This window comes from Phlebotomus papatasi, chromosome 1, assembly GCF_024763615.1.
Source record: "Phlebotomus papatasi isolate M1 chromosome 1, Ppap_2.1, whole genome shotgun sequence".
NCBI classification, from domain to species: Eukaryota; Metazoa; Arthropoda; class Insecta; order Diptera; family Psychodidae; genus Phlebotomus; species Phlebotomus papatasi.
Window position 1 is genome coordinate 107,658,716 of NC_077222.1, and position 18,988 is coordinate 107,677,703.

The 18,988-nt window shown below is 32.5% G+C and overlaps 1 protein-coding gene across 5 annotated transcripts in view; it reads right to left on the minus strand.

Annotated features, from left to right (window-relative positions):
- Positions 1–9,167: 9,167 nt before the first annotated feature.
- LOC129799120 (activating transcription factor 3) overlaps positions 9,168–18,988 on the minus strand; it is a 34,340-nt gene continuing 24,519 nt past the window's right edge. For 2 of the 5 annotated variants that reach the window (XM_055842767.1, XM_055842766.1), the window contains exons 3-5: positions 15,178–15,258; positions 10,308–10,484; positions 9,168–10,215 (exon numbers count right to left, since the gene is read on the minus strand). In XM_055842767.1, the coding sequence (XP_055698742.1) occupies positions 9,355–10,215; positions 10,308–10,484; positions 15,178–15,258 (1,119 nt within the window). In that variant the 3' untranslated portion in view covers positions 9,168–9,354. The remainder of the gene's footprint in view (positions 10,216–10,307; positions 10,485–15,177; positions 15,259–18,988) is intronic. The other 3 variants (XM_055842769.1, XM_055842768.1, XM_055842770.1) reach the window with 3 other exon arrangements.

Consider the following 18,988-nt stretch of genomic DNA (forward strand, 5'->3'; position numbering starts at 1 on the left):
TAATTTGGATGCTGAAAAATTCCGAGAAAATAAACTTTTCAGCGAAATCTCGCATCTATAAGATTAATTATAGGGAATTTGTGAATTGTTCAAATATTTATACATAATGTTGAGCAATATAATGTGTTGTAAACTTTCGTAAATCAAACATTTATCCATTAATTTGTTTTCAACTTATAATAATTCCTGTTGAACAAATCGTGCAACTATTGTTCCTAGAAAGTTGTTGATCATCTTAATTAATAAACTTTCTGACAAATTGATATGCCAAATAGCTGCAAAAGCACGAGTAGTTGAAATTCATAACTATAGAATGTTGTTGCTTCTCAAAAAAAAGATCTACCAAAAATTGTGTTAAAAAAAACTAATCAAATGAATGATTGTAGCGTCATTTTTTTTGCTCTTATATCTCATAATTTTTTCTGTTTTTTTTTTTAATAGTGTCTCACTCAATTTCATTCAAAATGCGAAGTATATTGCAATCACAGATTGATTAATTACACTTTGTTTGGATTTTTTTCTCTTCCTTTGCCTGTTGCTCTGATGCTCTAATAAACTAAATTTCAAGATCATTTTTTTTTTCAGCTAAAAATAATAAAGTCCAAAGGAAGTTTTCTAATAGTTTGTAATGAGCATTATTCTCTTATTTAAAAAATCAGATGGATTCGAAAAGTTTAAGGTTATGTCACGACATAACAAAATTCTTTAGAAACTTTTAATCTACCGTACAAAGAATTTTTGATCAATGGGCATCATTCTCTTTTATTTACCTGTTAAATTAATTCGAATAGTTTCAGGTTATGTCAGATCTAACCTCAAATATTCATTATTGGGCCTCATTTCAGAATTTCTCATGGAATTTTGAGGTTATGTTTACATATATCATCATAGAGAAATACGGGAAAGAAATTATTTTACTTCTCTGCAGAATGTCTAGATTACAGAAAAACTAGATTTTAAGTGTTTTTGGTATTCAAAACATACTTATAGGTTAAGTTCACTTAAACCAGAATTTCCACAATCAACTCCATCAGATAGAGAATCAAGAGCATTGTTTAAAAGATCTTTTAATCTTAAATTGCGTAAAACAAATTGCAAATTTTTCCTTAATTACACATTAATATTTGCTTAGAGGTTATATCAAGCATAACCTGAAATTCTGGGGAAAAACTCAAAAAAGATAATCAGGCCCTATATCTAAAAATTCTTTAAATTTAAAATGAAACAAATACATAAAAACTTGTTACTTATTTTTGTTTCACTAAATATTAAAATTTGGTAAGAGTTTTTGTAAAACATAACCTAACATTTCTGGTAAATACCTTTAAGTAATAAGTGAATTCAGCCAAACATCAAAAAGTTCTTTGAGTTTAAAATGGGTCCAATTGTGCTAAATTCTATGTAAGTTATGCTAAAACACCTTTAAGTAGTAAAAGAATCAGGCCAAAAATCAGAAAGTACTTTGAGTTTAAAACGAATCGAAATCTGCTAAATTCCCTAAAAGAGATTTCATATTTTTGGTGTATTCAATTTTTTTTTAATATCAACCCGTTTTTATCTGTTTAGAGGTTATGTTAAACATCACCTGGACTTTCCGAAAAAAAACCGTTTTATTCATTTCGAATATCAGGCCAATTATCGCAAAGCTCTTTAAGTTTAAAACGAATCCAATCCCGTAGAACAGATTGCATATTTTTGTTTTATCAAACATAAACATTTGCTTAGAGGTTATGCCAAGCTTAACCTTAAATTCTGAAGAAAGAAACACATATACAAAATAATAGAATCAAGATCAATAACTAAAAGCACTTTAAGTTTAGAATGAATCAAATTGTGGATTTTTGTTTCAAGTGATTATAACTTATTAAAAGGTTATGGTAAGCATAACGTAAAATTTCCGGAAAGAATACTTTTAAGTAATAAGAGAATCAGGCTAAATATCGGAAAGTACTTTAAGAATAAAATGAATCAAATTCTGTGAAACAGATTGCAGATTATTGGTGTATTAAAACTTCTTTAATTTTGTAGAGATTATAGTAAACATAACCTGAAATTTCCGGCAAAAATCTTTATGTAATAAGAGAATTAGGCCCAATGACTAAAAACGCTTTAAGTTTAGAATTATTCAGATTCTCTAAAATTTATTGCAAATTTTTGTTTCAAATAATTTTAGCATTCCTTAAAAGGTTATGTTAAGCATAACCTTAAATTCTAAAAAAGAAATAGGAAATAAGAGACTCAGGCCTAATAACTAAACCGCTTTAAGTTTAGAATGAATAAAATTCTGTAAAACCTATTGTGGATTTTACTTTCAATTGATTTTATCATTTCATAAAAGGTTATGTTAAACATAACCTGAAATTTCCGGAAAGAATGCCTTTAAGCAATGAGAAAATCAAGTCAAATATCGGAAAGTACTTTAAGATTAATATAAATCAAATTCTGTGAAACTAATTGCAGATTTTTGGTGTATTAAATTTCTTATTTGCTGAAGAAATTGTGTTAAATATAACCTGAAATTTCCGTAAAAAATGCCTTTATTTAATAAGAGAATCAAGCCCAATGACTAAAAACGCTTTAAGTTGAGAATTAATCGAATCCTATAAAACTTATCGCAAATATTTGTTTCATTAAATTTTGACGTTTCTCAAAAATTGAATTCCTAAAAAAACACATTTTGGAAATAAGAGAATCAGGCCCAATAACTAAATCGCTTTAAGTTTAGAAAGAATCGAAGTTTGTAAAACCTATTGTGGATTTTTATTTCAATTGATTTTAACGTTCCCTAAAAGGTTATGTTAAGCATAATCTTGAATTCTAAAAAAAAAAACACATTTTGGAAATAAGAGAATCAGGCCCAAAAAGTAAACAGCTTTAAGTTTAGAAAGAATTAAATTCTGTAAAACCTATTATGGATTTTTCTTTCAATTGATTTTATCATTTGTTAAAAGGTTATGGTAAACATAACCTGAAATTTCCGGAAACAATATTTTTGTGTAAAAAGAGAATCAGACCCAATAATTAAAAGCGCATGTTTAGAATGGATCAACTTCTGTAGAACTTATTCCGGATTTTTTTTTTCATTAATTTTTGAAACTTTCTTAAAAGGTTATGTCAAGCATAACCTCAAAATGTGATAAAATTTCTTTTGAAAATAAGAGAATAAGCCACAATGTCATGAATGTCGCTATTGTGCATGAATTCAATATAAACTACGCATATTGGAATAAAATGAGTGGATACGCGGCATAATACTAAACAATTTTGTTGTTGTTTTTTTTTTTGTAACTTGCTTTGTAAAAATTCCTCATGCTTTCTCAGAAAATTCAGTTGAGCTGAAAATTCTTACCCGTAACTGCATGATAACCTATTTATCAAAAATAGGAATGCATTAATCATTTGCCCCTTTTTTTGTGTTTGTTATGAAATCATAAATTAAAAGAGAATTAATTTTTAGATTATTTCTTGATGTCTTTTTTTTTAAATAAATTACATGATGTTACACATCTGCTTTTCTTCTCTTTTTTTTTTAATTTGACTTCATACTACTTTGAACTTTCATCTATCAGTATCGCAAGACATGAAGACGTTAGTGCGCTTTATTCTTCTTATATTTATTTTGTAAGGAAGAGAGAGAAAAAAATGTTCTTGAACATTCTTCAACTGATAACATTTTTGATTAATGTGTCTTAAATCAAATTCTTTTTTTCTTTCATAAAATTGCACGTCAATGAAATCATGAACTCTTTGAGAAGTTTTCCGTTTTTCTTTGTGCTGTGATTTACGCTCCCTGAAACTCAAGAAAAACCACAAAAATATAGGAGAGAATTGCGGAGAGAGAACTTGTTTCAATTGTTTAAAACTTGTTGATTGATAAATAATTAGTGTTGATATTGAAAAGATATATTAGAGGTCATAAATTTAATACATGCGGATAATTCCAATGAAGAAGCTCTGAAATTTGCATAGAAGATTGAGGTGGATCAGCAAAAAAAAAACGATCATGGGAATTGTGTGGTGACCCTTTAGACAAAATGTCAAGATTTTCTTTTGGGCTCTGGTAAAGCCTCTCCTGCGGAAAAAAAATTAAATAATGTGTGAGCTTTTTCTTAAAAGCTTATAACGCCAGCAATAAAAAAAGATCAACAATTGTGGATAGCTCAAATGCCTTTTTTTCTGTTTTTCATTCAAATCCAATCCGGAGACATCTCAAGGTTCCTCTCCATGGAGCAAAATTAAATTCATAAAGTCTGAGCAATTTGTCAAGTATTCCCCATTATAAAGTAATTTTCTGCCCTCCCTCACATAAGAAATCTTTTCTTTTCACTCTCTGTTAGCTGACTTTAGGCCAGAGCTTTTAAAATAAAATTAATAAAAAAAATACAGGCTTCACCAGAAACACATGTACCTTATTAGCGGGCAGGAAAAAAACGAGCAATCTTAATTGAATTAAATTGTAGAGAGGAAGGAATACAAAAAAAATGCAGAAAATATTTAAACCATTGTATGACACAATTTTAAAGAGACCTTCTGCTATTGTTTTGCAAAACTCCCGGAAAATCTCATTAATTCAAAAACCCATCTGTCCAATAATTTATATTTTGTGGCATTTTGAGCGTCATATTAATCCACTCAGTCTTCCTCCTCTCCGCCCATCGAATCCTCCCCCGAAAAGTACTCCTCCTCTGCCCTAACCCTCTCTCCATGGCCCATCATCATGGCACAAAACTAACTCTGGAAAAGTTTCTCGGGGAAGTTGTGATAAAAACCGCGCGTCGGCAGATAGTAAGACATAAAAGGTGTTGTTTTTTTTTATTGCAAGAAAACTCATCATAAAGTTATAGTAAATTTGTGCGATAAGAATATTATTCACGATGAGTGTGTGTCTCCATTTGGCGGTAAACATTTTTGTCCCATGAGAGACAGAGAGGAGGATTTTGTGGGCGCAAAAATGATCTCCCGCCATGTGAAAACGTGGCACGCGACCTACAATTTTAACCTCTTTCGTAATTGCGATGAATTGGACATTGAAAATCTCATAAACTGATAAAAGCACTGACTTAATTGGGATTCCTCATATCTCTTAGCCCCTTGCTATTTTCTAAATGCTAAATTGTTGCTTTTTTCTGTGAATAATTCACATACCAATTGCAGTACTACGAAATCTTTAACGGTTCCCAAATTGAAACTGATTCCTTGCATTCGGATTTTGCTTTTCGAAGTTAAAAACCATTCGAAATTCCAGTCGAAAATCTATCGAAAATTCAAAATGAACTTCACGTATCTGCCGCTTGAGCGTTTTTATTATTTTATTGCCAATAAGCCCAGTAAGGTAACATTTCTAATTGGTAAAATCAATTGGAACGGGAGACAGGAAAAATGTCTGCCTCCACCCAGATTTTAACAGAGAACGATGCGATGAAAATTGGAGATTGGGTGTTCACTTTTTCTCTCCGAAACCAATAACAAAGTACTTATACCGAAAATAGACACAGGCTGATCCTCTACAATACTAAGTTTTATAAAAGTCGATCGGTGTTCAAAGTCGAACTATGAAAGATAGCTTCATCAAACAAACACATGTAAAGTTGATCTGATTCTTAAATGTCTACTAATATAAAATTCCTTTACTGTAAATGGCTCTGTTCAGTAATAATCTTTGGAAGAGAGAAAACCACTCCAAAACCAAGCCAAACTTATTCAAAAATCGACCGGAATTCTTAAGTTCAAGGTCACATATTCGCCGCTTTAGCGCTGGCTGTTCTTCCATTTCTTCTTCTTCTTCTTCTTCTGTTTTATGTAAGGCTGTCGGACTCACTCGGGTCCATATAGCCAATTCTTCCATTTCAAATTTTCGATATTCTTGACTTGACAGTTCAATCAACATCATTGACAACGGTGCTAAAAAGGCTAACACTATTATAGTGTGTAATCTTTCACACCACTATTGTAGTGCTAAATTTGGAAAAAGTGTTTAATTTATGACTTTTGCCCAATGAAAAGCATCTCGACTGAAATATAAGTCTTAAATGGAAATTCAACAATTCTTACACAATTTAAACAACATTGTTGAAAATTTTTCAACTATAATAGTGGTTATTTTCAATCACGTGACAAAAAATTACCAAAATCTTGTGTATTTTTAAATTTATAAACAACTAAAATGGTCGATTTTGCACTATTATAGTAGTAAAATTTTACACATTTTTTACTGTGATTTTCTGCTAAATGTGAATTTTTGAGTAAATTTGTGATATTTCAGGATTACAGAAGTTTGAATTTCAATTTCAATAAATGTCCTTCTCGTGAATTTATTCACTTTTGTGCAGCTAGTCGGTTTAAATTTTCTACCTTCCTACGAGGTTTCAGATGAGTTCTTTCTGATGTACAAACCTAAACCGGAGAGAGCGCACTCAAATCGGGAAGTTTATTACTGAATCCTCTCGTTCAGTGATAACCTTCCCGATTTGAGAGCTCTCTGCTGTTGCAATTTTTCTTTTACCGATCCGAATGTATATCAGAAAGAATTTACCTAAAAATCCGTTGGAAGTTCGTACATTTAAACCGAGCAGTGCCACAAAAGTGAGCACGTTCATCAAAAGGATATCTTAATAAAATTGCAATTAAAACGTTGTGCAATCCTGAAATTCCACAAAACTACGTAAAAATAAACCTTTTGCAGCAAAATTTTACACACTATTGTTGAATTTGTTGACGATTGAAGTGTGAAGAATATCGAAATTATAAATAGCAGAACAATCAGCACTAAAGCGGTGAGTACGTGAATTTGCACTTTAGGCTTCCGGTAGATTTTCGAATAGGTTTGGCTTCGCTTTGAAGTGGCTTTGTCTCTTCGAAAGGTTATTCTTATTACTGAACGGAACCAATGTAAGGAATATTTCATAATTTATCGTTTATTGCCAGTAAAATAGTTCAAATTTGACGAATGGACATTTGGCAAAATAATATTGACCGAAAACTGCGAAAGCCATTTAATATAATCGAGAAATTATAAACTCAAGTTCATATTATCTGACACCTGAACGCTACTAGCACTTTTTGTTCAAATATTCATTATTTTTTAATAAGTAAACAAATACTTATGGTGATAGATTTTACACTCTTGTGGCATTTTCTTAGCTTTTTCATGAAATATCGCATTCTTTTTTATTAAAAGAGACTATAGGAGCACATATTGCTGCATCATAATTTGATGTTTTGATAGAATTGAGCAAAAAAGTGTGTCTTTTTAGCTGCTGATGTTCGTTTAAGTGTACTACATCAATTCAAATAATTCAAATTTTCGAACTTTCAATGGTTTTTTTTTTACTCAATCTGAATTTCTTTTAAAAGGTGTGAGGAAAAGCCTCAAGCGAAGAAAAGACATTCAATCTTTTCATTCCATCTTCTTTAATTTCGAAACATATTCTTCCCATTCTGAATTGGGGTTTTTTCGCGAGAAAAGGATATTCGAAGATTAGTCTCGAAGAGCTAAAGAAGACATTTTTACTTCTCGCTTTGTCCTCGTGATGCCTGTAGCATTTTCTATATGAATTTTAAAGTGTCACGAGTGTAAATCATCATTTTGTTTTAAGCAAAACGAAATTAATGAGGCTCGTAATATTTTCTTTCTTAATTCCCCGTAAAATCAAATTATTATTAGCGTGGCATTTCATAAGCTTTTACAACTTTTGAGAAAATTTAGTTCGAACGGTTCAAATTCCATTTTGTTTTTAGCCAATACACTATAAAAAAGCTCTTTTTGGTTTCGAAACTGATCTTCGTACGTCTTGTGGAAACTCTTATTGTGAACACTTGGATAATGCAGAAGAGGTTTGCCTTGATCTTTCGCATTAATTTAAATGTGAGTCGATAGAGCACCAGAAAATAGTGTAAAACTAACCCTGTTTTTTTTTAAAAGCAAATTTTGTGAAGATTTAAGAAAATGTAATAGAAAATCCATACCTTGAACTTTCTGAATTATCCAGAATTCGATTATCGAATACCAGCAGCGCTCAAGCGGCAGATTTTTGAGTTCACGTTAGTAATTCCGAAAGCTCTTCGAAAAAACTTTCGAAAAACAAATGTAATTTCGAATGGTTTTCTTCTGAAGAAGATTCCTAATGGCTCCGTTCAGTAATAACCTTTCGAAGAGACAAAGCCACTCCAAACCCAAGCCAAATCCATTAGAAAATCTACCGGAAGCCTAAAGTGCAAGTTCACGTACTCGCCGCTTTAGCGCTGATTGTTCTGCCATTTCGAATTTCGATATTCTTGAATATTCTTGAAAAGTGAATTTTTGTGGAATTTCAGGATGGCAGAACGTTTGAATCTCAATTTTATTAAGATAAATGTCCTTTTCATGAACTTGTTCAGTTTTGTGTAACTCGTCGATTTAAACGTTCGAACTTCCAACGGGTTTTTAGGTAAGTTTTCTCTAATTTACCTTTGAATCGGTAAAGGAAAAACCTTTACCGGAAAGAACTCTCAAATCGGGAAGGTTATTACTGAACGAGAGGAATGAATCCTTAGACTCAATCTTAATTTTCTCAAAATTGACTTGGGGGAGCTTAAAAGATTTTATAGCACTTTTTTTAAAAATAAACTTAAACTCGATTGGCATAAGATTTTCATTTCCAATATAATCAAATCATTCTTCAAAGCCTAGCATGAATAGTTTTTCAGAAACTCTTATCTTCTGTTTTAAAAAGGAATTGCAAGGAACAGATGTACCATAAAGTGATTCAATTAATTTTTTTTAATAATTAAATTCCTCCGACCAATAGGAAACGATTTTTTTCAAAATGGCTGACACCTTCTAGATTTCTATTGGTTCTTTTCGTTGTGGTTCTGTTTTTAAGGTCAAAGAAGACTTATCTCGTAGAATTCAATCTGCTTTCTATTGACTAATTGGTTTTCAAGAAACCAGAAACTTGTTTGAATGAAACAGAGGGATATTGTGGGAAATCTTCTTGCTTATTGGAGCTTCAAAAGACCTCAAATATATTCCTGCTAGTCTTTCAAAGCTTCTCAGGTGAAATTTTCCAACAAACCTCATTATTACTTTAATAAGACACTTGTGGATGTTCTCTCCCTCATTTTTCCTTCCCTTTCTCTCCATTCTCGTGGTTTTCTTCTCAATAGCGTATATAAAAAAAAACAATTAATTGATAAAATTAGAAAAAAAAATATTTTTAGAGGAATGTTAAAGACATAAAATAAGACATTCTTAGTATACAAAAAAACTTGAGAAATACATATGGCTGCAAGAAGATTTTGTTAAGGTGTCTCTGAGTTTTGTCACCTCCGGGCACTCTTGTGAGGTTCATCCTCATTGGCGAGATGGAGGCTGTTTCAGCATCCACCGCCAGTGGAATTGGGCGGAAGGGTGGTGTAGGTGGTGATTCCACTGTCGAGATCGGTGAATTGGGTCTCAGTGCCATCGGCCAGATTGATAAATTCGGACGTGGCACTGAGGAAGTCCGCCTTGAGGAGGGTGTTTTCCACAAAAGTCCCACAACTTCCTGTGTAGTCATTGTTGTTGTCTCCGCGGATGATGTCCGGCACCCGGTCAGCATCGAAGTTTTCGGTGTTTTCAAACAGGAAACGATCTGCACTCTGAACAGATGTGTACGGACTGGAGTCTGTGAGTTCTGTCTTGAGCATGAATTGCGAACAGCCAAGAACAGCTTCCTCGCCACTCTCGCAATTGGGAATGTATTCATTCTTCATGCCCGGCGAATTGTACGTCACTAGATCCAGATCCACGGGAGATTTGAGGGCATTGCACCCACTTTCTGGACTGCTGTAGCATGTGGTATTGGAATCACTCGTGGCAGATTTGCAGGCGTACGTGTGCGTAGTGTCAATTTCCAGACCCTGAGACTGTCCATCGTTTTTTATCATTCGGCAATTACTGCCAAATTTGCACTGACTCTGTTGGTAGCAACTACTTGGCGGAGAATACCCACCAGGACGAATGCAGGAGGAACTATGCGACTGTAGGGCTTCGAGGAGCTTCCGTCGCTGTGTCTCCAGTGCACGCTCCTGCGTCTTCAGTTCAATATTCTGCTGCTCAAGTACCTCAGACTCCGAAACGAGATTGAGTGTCCTCTCTCTCTTCTTCATCCGACACTTGGTAGCAGCTATTTTATTCCTCTCTCGCCTCCGTCGGCGCCTATCCTCATCCTCAGGTGTCAACTGCTTTTGGAAAGACTAAATTTTACAATATTGCACCCCTTATTATCCCATCAAATCCACAATCGCACACCCAGACACACTTCAACCGGAAATGGTGGGCAACTCACCCCATTTTTTCCCATACTCTTCTCCTCGGTATCTTCATCACTGGTATTCTCCTCCTTCTTAGCCATCTTCCCGCCATGCTCCATGCCACTGTTGGAGTCACCAGCACTGCCGCCACTCATCTTCCTCTTGCTCTGAATCGACAACTTGAGACCAGCCTTTATGAGAAGTGAGCACGTCTGTTGAGTTAAGATAATTATCAATTTCTCTGGGACACCTTCTCCGGCCACCTCGCCACATCCATTTCGCAATAAGCACCCCGGTCAAAGTGAACATGCTCTTTCAGGCCACACTCAATCCACCCACTCTCACCCATTCTCCATTTCCATATACAATTTAAATTCATTATCACTCCTCCACTTTTCAATATCTCATCTCGCGAACTCTCAAGCGAGCCAAGAATCTTTTTTTCCGCTACGTTTGTCCACTGCCGTGATGGAATTTTGCAAACCATCAATACCCTGCCTGATCATTTCTTACAATGTATTTATATTTTATTGAAATTAATGAATAATTCATGCATGAAAGATCTTAAAGTGCAGCTTTTAATACTCTTCGCAATGAGGTTCTTGAAAGAATGGTTACAAGATTACAGTGGTTTTTTTGTTAGGAAGTTATATTTATGGCCATCGCCGTCTTAATCATAATCAACTCTTAAAACAAAAATAATTATCGGTTATTACCGGTTCAAATTTCCTTCAATTGAGACCGGTTTAGATTTAGGGTAAATTAAGCTAATTCAAAACCTGCTCCAAATGGAAATTTTTCGTTACTCCAAATGGAAACATCATTGTTTTCACGATAAATATAGTACTAAATTATTATATTCATATATTTTCTATACCACAGTTTCATTATTTAGTTAATTTCGTTCCAAATAAAGCAAAAATCCATTCATATTCACAAATTTTAATTTGTTAATTTCTCAGAAAAATTAAAAGTGTATCTCTTCACCATTGAATTTTTCATCGATCGACCATGTTTTTCTAATGAAAAACGCAATAAAGTGACTGTTGTTTATTCGTTTTGTTTAACATTTAAGTCATATTTGTGGATAATTTTAGTTAAATTAAGTGCTAATCTTTATTGTTAATGGTACCTGAAGTTTTCAAATGAAATAATTACCTATTTCGTGAACAAAAAGGGTTTTCCTGAAGTGTCTGCAAATGCTTCAATAGGAAACCCTGGAAATATGATTTTTTTGGAGAGATTTTCTTATTGTTTTAGATGGGAAAGGAGAAAAGATCAGGAACAAAAACAAATCTTGCACTCAAGAGCAACTCAACAAGGTTTTGGAAGCCTTTCGTCGCGGTTTCAATTACACTGTTTGTCTCCAATTAGAAACTGTCCCTTGTCTCCATTTGGATTAATATGTTTCCAATAGAAGCATTTAACGCTCGCGTATTTTTCTTGTATTTAAGAAGTTTTCAAATTATATTGGATGTTTGCAAAAGTTCGTAGGACTCCCAAATGTAAATTTCAACAGATAATTTCTTTTAGAATTATTATTTGTATAATATAGGATATAGTCTCCATTGATCTTAACATTTGTCCTCGAAAGATGTGTAAGCTTATCAATTCCATTTTTTAAGGAAGAGCCTGTTTTTTCTTGAAGAAAGCTCGCAAGGTCGTTTTTGATAGCTTGAGCAGAATCCATATTTTTGTACACCAAACTATTCTGCAGAGATTGGAACAACCTGAAGGGTCAATATCTGAAGAATATTCCAACTTCTGGAGAATTTCCTATTGCAACTCCTGTAATTTTGGCAGCGTTTGTTATATTAGTCGCACAATTTAGTGTTGTCATTTTAGAAGATCATGCCTTTTCTTTTGACCAAAATCGGATGTATTGTCTGTGACAACTCAAGCTTCGAACGATATTTTTTTCAATATGTTTTCAATTAATTTGAACCCAATTAATTTCAGCAACATAGAAAAGATATGAGTTGTCTAAAGCTTAAATCGTCCGAAGGTAGCGCGCTTTCCCCTAACACTAAGAGCTTCTTAGTGAGATGTTTCATAAATTTATCCCAACGCGTGCAAAAATTTTGTTTGAAAATTCTAAAGTGATTTTGAATTTTTCGAACATCAAAGACTTTTTTGTAAAAATATGGTTCTGTTCATTAATAATAACCTTTCGAAGAGACAAAGTCACTTTAATATCGGGCCAAACTTATTCGAAAACCTACCGGAAGCCTAAAGTGTAAGTTCACATATTCGCCGCTTTAACGCTGGCTGTTGTTCTATTTCGAATTTTCGATATTCTGCAGAAGTAAATATTTGGAAATTTTTGTGAAATTTTAGGATGATAAATCATTTGAGTTTTATGCCCAACGCACAATAACTTTTATTTTGTAAACATGTTTGTGACATTTCAGTGAGAGCGAATGAAAAGTAAATCTAGTCATCTCGCTCACTCTCATAGAAAATTTTGAAAACATATTTGTAAACAAAAGTTATTGTGCGTTGGGTATTAATTTCAAATAAATAAATTCTCGTGAACTTATACAAATTTGTGCAACTTGTCGGTTAATTAAAACGTTCGAACTTCGAACAAGTTTTTAGGTGAGTTCTCTCTGATATACCTTCGAATCGGTAAAGTATAAACATAAACGTTCTCCGAGGAAAGCACTGAAATCAGGTTTGATCACCTTAAAATTTTACTTTAATTAAAATTTTGCCAAAATTAAGAAGTAATTTCGATGTTAATTTAAATATGGAATAATAGTTCAGTACTTATATCTTTAAAAGACATTCTACAGAAGTTGCGGAGAATTGTAAAAAAGTTTTATTTGAGTCAAAACAGAAAAAACGCCAAAGACGTCTTTTATCTCCTGTTTAATGTTAATTTTCTCGCAATTTGCATATAAACTAAAGAGGAGGAAAACATTTTTAATTTTGCTATGTATTCTTTTTCTGTTTTTGATTATTTTGATAATCCTTAAATATTTATTTCCATGTATATTAAGAGACGAAAATCCGAGTTTTTGTTAGAATGTTCAGGGCTCTTTTAATATTTGCATAATTAAATTAATTTCGCTCTATAAATTGTGTTGAATGAAGCTTTATTTTTACTCAAAAAAAGTTTTGCGGATTTTCTAAAATGAAGTTAAGAATATTTTCGTATTAAATGGACCTAATTCTCTTATTTGGCCAAGAGGTTAGTTTGTTAATTCAGGTTATATTAATCATAACCTTAAAATCCTAAGTGGATATAGTTATGTTTCAATTTTCGTAAATGGCCTCATTGCAAAAATTGTTCGGGAAAAGATTCGGCAAATTTTTATGGTTAGAAGTGAAATTTATTACATATAATTTATCCTCAGTTGTTCAAATTTTTGAAGTCCTTCAGGTTTCCCAATATAAAAAAAACAGAATCGATTATATCCTGTTTATCGATCAAATGTTTAAAATAGTGATAAAGTCGATAAAGTCGCGTTTAGACTAAAACTTTGGAATTTTCCTTACAATCTAGCTAGGCCAAACATAACCTCAAATTTATTTTACTGAACAAGAGAATATGGCCTAATATCTATTATTTTTAGGTTTTGCAAAATAACTCTAGTATATGCTTGATATATTTAGATCTCCTCCTTCTCTTCAAATTAAATTTCGACTGATCTTTTCAAAATTATTTAGAAAAACTATATCGATACAATTAAACCTAAAAAAATCTACTGATTTTTCAAAAAAGCTTGCCAAATTTTTCAGATATTTATACAAAGATATTATATTAGACAAGTTATCGAATGAAATGTCTTTTTAGATATAAGCTAATAAGATTCTGCATTTTATATGCATCTTTCCTCTACGAAAAACCACTGCATTCAAATGAAAGTCGACATTTTTCAAGAAAAAAAACTAATCTCACAAAATTGCTTCTGTTTTTTTTTCTCTAAATACAATAAAAATTATCTTAAAATAAACTACTTAGCCACAACGATCCAATACATTTGAATGTGATTTCAAATTTATTGGAAATAAATTTTTCATTTGGTTATAAAGTCAAATCTTTCTGCATTAATCAATTTATATCTACGGAGTGATAATATCACTAAAAGTTTAAACCTTGAAATAAACAAAACCATTTAATCCCATCATATATCAAAGTAATAAAACTGAGATTGGAATCACAAAAATTTAATTTTATATCTGTTTTCCTAATCCATCACTTTTTTTTTTAGGGAAAATATTATTCGACTGAGTAAAACACTATTGGACAAACTTTTCAAAACTTGCGGCTTTCTTAAGAAAAACATGTGTGTCATGTTATCAAACAGACAAATCGAATTGATTTTCGAGCATTTTGCGGTTGTACTGATAGTGTTTGGACAAAGAATTACTCAACCCATCAATTCCGCTTTTAAGCTATTTTTTTTTTTTTTTGAGAATTGAACCAAAGTCCGAAAAGGAGTGATAATAAATCACTTTTTGAGCATATTGAATCACATTTCTTTTAACTGCTTACTACTGGAATTTTGCATAGAGGTTAGAAAACGATATCGCGTCTCCTAGCGGTAATTACGAGAACTTAGGATGTTCCAAAAAGTTCCAAATAATTGCTGTATCTTTCGATTTCACCCTAAACGAAATGAAATAGTCAATAAAATGGTTGACATTTGTGAAAAGCTTATAATTAAATCAAAATCCAAATTGGAAGGAGTGATAATGGAGTGCCGATTGATTGAATCACAATTCTTGTACGATAATTTGCTACTCGTCTAAAAAAGTCAATTAACGACACGCACAGTGAATTCACGTAATCGACGTAATCAATGGGTTTGTGTATGCTTCTCTCAATGAATCTCAATCTCGAGTGTTTTTTCTTCATTCACCCAAAAACACACAATGAGAAATCCTCGACATTTTTACCTTTTGTACACTCGGAGGCGTTGTTTGTCCGGCTGGAGAGTCAAGTGTTGAATCCGAACAGCAACTATCAACATTCGACACCTGAAACAGAACATCAAAAATCAGGGTTTAAATCCAATTGAGATGAAAAGAGAGAAAAACTAAAAGAAGCATGATGATTTTGGTGGATTTTGTGACTGTCGTACCCAAGAAGCAAAAGCGCAACATTATGTAAAATGACTACTTTTTAAAATGATATCTTATTGGTCTCTCAAAAAGCCTACTGTAAGAATTTCAAGCATTTGCAATTATTTTGACAATTTGACGAATTTGCATGATTGATTTCTGTGCAATTGATATTATCCAAATTGTTGTCGAGAAAGGATTTTTAGTTATTTTTCTTCAATGGCATGAAAAAAATAGTCCGTCACGGATAACCTTTTGTTTTCCTTTTCTCGCTTTACGGAAATTCATGCTATTTTTGCACAAAGCGATGTACGGAAAATTTGACATCGCGCCGATTTTGATGATATTTTCCTTCATTCTCTTTCCTGATTTTAATTCTGATTGACAAATACACTTCTTAGATAGTTACACAATTTAAATAAATGGTGTTTAAAAAAATTAATGTTGAGAATTTTAATTCGGTGATTAGGAAGGGTTCGGTATCATCTATTAGCGACGAAGAATTTATTCCAAAATACGAAAATTTTATCACTTGAAACTTTTTGAAGAAGAGATTTTCTATTATTAATATTTTAATTATATAAGTCTTCAGTAATACACATAGATAAAGAAATATAAACAACAATATTCTAAAGAACAACACAGAATAAATAATTTTGTAAACTTTAAATCAGAGGTGTGCAAGAAACCGTTGAAACTGAATTAACGTCAAATGAAACATGTACGTCAATGGTCAAAACGCTACTATACAAACTTATTTTGACGTTAATTCGGTTTCAACGGTTTCTTGCACACCTCTGCTTTAAATAAACTCAATCGTAGATAAAAATTGACTATAATTCGAGTAAAAGAAAATACTTAAAAGTACTATAGAAATCTTGCGTAAATATGTGTACTAGTTATCTAAAAATCTAGCAGTTTTCTATCAGTAAAACTTCATTTACTTCTAGGACTGCTTCCTTGGTCACAGTAACCCTTACATCAAAAACAAAAACAGTACACTCTTTTGTGATTTATATTATTTATTATTTTCTTTATTTATTTTGATGTACCAGGCTTTATATGCCATTTTGTATTAGAAATATGTCTCTTCAGACGGTTCAATTATTTACACCGGGCGGGACGAACTCACAACTGTGATAATCGAGTCGGGGTTACAGGATAAAAACGCTCTAGAGATCGTATTTATCAACCGAATGGGGTCATACTTGGGATGATTGGAAAGGTTTTGGAATTCCTGACAAGTCTGAACTGGTTTCAATCGGATAAGCAATTTGTATTACGAAGATCACAAAATCAACAGTATTACCCCTAAACTATTTCTGGTGATCTTTTGAGTGATTCAATCAATTAACTAACGCCTAAGTCACGACATGAGTTCGAGCATTATTCGACCGCAGTTCGAGCGAATATTTAGGGTGGCCTCAACAGAACATTTATTGCTAAAAGGCGGTAAATTTAAACTCTACAAAGCGGTCTATGTTTCAGGTTCTTCGAAAATACATATGAGTTCCCAAGAATTTTTCAAAAAGTTCCCAATCGTTCTCTTGTGTTCCCAACTTTTTACAAAATATTTTTGAAAGTTGCTCATGTGTTCCTGATAAATCCGTGGTGGTCGAGTGGATTTGTCAGCCGATAATATCTAAAAAGACTCAATTTTTAGGGAAAAATGTTATACTTTATTTCAGAGACATACTTCTGAGATGTTGACTCTTCAACAGTTCAGCTACAAGTGGACTTTCTAACTCTTTCACTCTACACTAGTTACACTATGTACAATATTCAGAAATTTAGTACATTTTTAGTACGTTAGCGGTTACCGTACTTTGCTAATTTCAATACAGAACAGTTCCAAAGTGTTCCCCCGGTAAGGTTCCGATCGTTCTTGAATTTCCAATGAATTCGAATTTAAAGTTGTCTAGGACAGTTTGCAAGTGTTCTCCGGAATTCTCGCGACCTCCCAAATATTCCCTCTATTCCCAAAATATTCCCCCTATTCAATTTGACATTTTTGACCGAATTTTGACGTTTCCGCCTACAGGCGATTTCCTTAAAAAAACATTTTCTGACAAAAACTGCTTCCAATATGTAGGCCTTTAGGTTCCTAACCTTATTATTATTGTCTTTATTTGACGGGACGTCATCCTATATGAATGGTTTCCCGTAGTTCCCAACCTTATCTGTCTGTTCTCAAGGGTTCCCAGTCCCGGGATCCTCATAAGTTCTCAATTCTCATGCATGTAAGAATTTCATGATATCCCTAACATTCCCAAGGTTATCAGTGAACTCCCAAGTGTTCCCACACTGAGAAAAAAACGGGGGTGCGATTAACTTTTTTTCCTCATAACTTTAACACTTTTTAGGTGTAAAAATATATCAACATTTTTTAATGTTAATTTTACACCTTTTTAAGTGTAAAATTAACATGAAAATGGGTACCTTTAACCCCTAATACACCTAAAAAGGGTAATATTTACACCGATTTCGGATCAATAATGCAAGGTAAAATTATCATTTTCGGAATGTTATTTTAACTTCTTCGGATTTCTCTCAGTGACGGGTTTTTGGATTTTGGTACCCAAGTTTCTCAAGTTTCTATTTTATTATTGTTCTTAAACCTGAATAGTTCGAGTTACCCTTGATCCCATTGAGTTTTTAAATTAGTTAGAGCTTTAAGGAGTTAAAATATTCAATGTTTTAACTAGTCAGACAACGCATTGGGGCTGAAATACATGTTTTATGAGACTAAATGTTTAATAACTTATGGAAAATGCTTTATTTACCAAGTTCATTAATCATTGATCAAAAGAAATGGGATAACAATTTTAATGTCCATTCCTTCAAATTACATTTAAGATTTCTCTAAACATTTCTATAATGAAATTTATAGAAAAGTATAAAGTTTCATTCTAAGCACTTCAACAAATCCCTGATTTTTTTATTAGTTCTTCTATAAATACTTAATAACTTAATTAATTACAACTTAATATTATAAACGTACAAGTACGTTTCAAGAAAACCACAAAAACTATATTGACTTTGACTTTTCTAAAAAAAAAGAAATGATACGGTTAAGAAAATGTTACTTGGGTATTAATTCGATTTTCAATTCATGCTTCTTAAGTGCGAATTTGTGCTTAGAGGAGCGTCAAATTAATTTCAATGAATTTTCGTAGCAGAATTAATTTGACTACATTAGCATGGGAGAAAAGTGAAGAGGACATAGAGGTATGAAAAAAAATCGATAACAATGGCAATTTCGGGATGGAGGAAGCTCATGTGTGAAAGAATTGTTGGTGGGACAGACAAATTTATGATTATTGCGTGTCTTCCGGTGCTGTAAGTGCCCCAAGGACCAACTATTTAGGTGTGCATAGTGCGCACAAAATGTACACACTTTGTACCAGGCCGCCTAGAAAAGAGCTTTAAATTGCCAAAAATTACCCAGGAAGGTCTCAAAAGTTAGCAAAAGACAAGGCAAAATGAATTTAAAAAAAAGCCAGTCAAACAATTTCAAATGGACAGAGAAAAATGGTGAAAAATATCTATTTGCAAGTGATATGAGAAAAATTCTCTATATAATGTCGTGTGTGTGCTGAATGCATTAAACCATGAAACACTTTACAATATTTTGCCATTGATTATG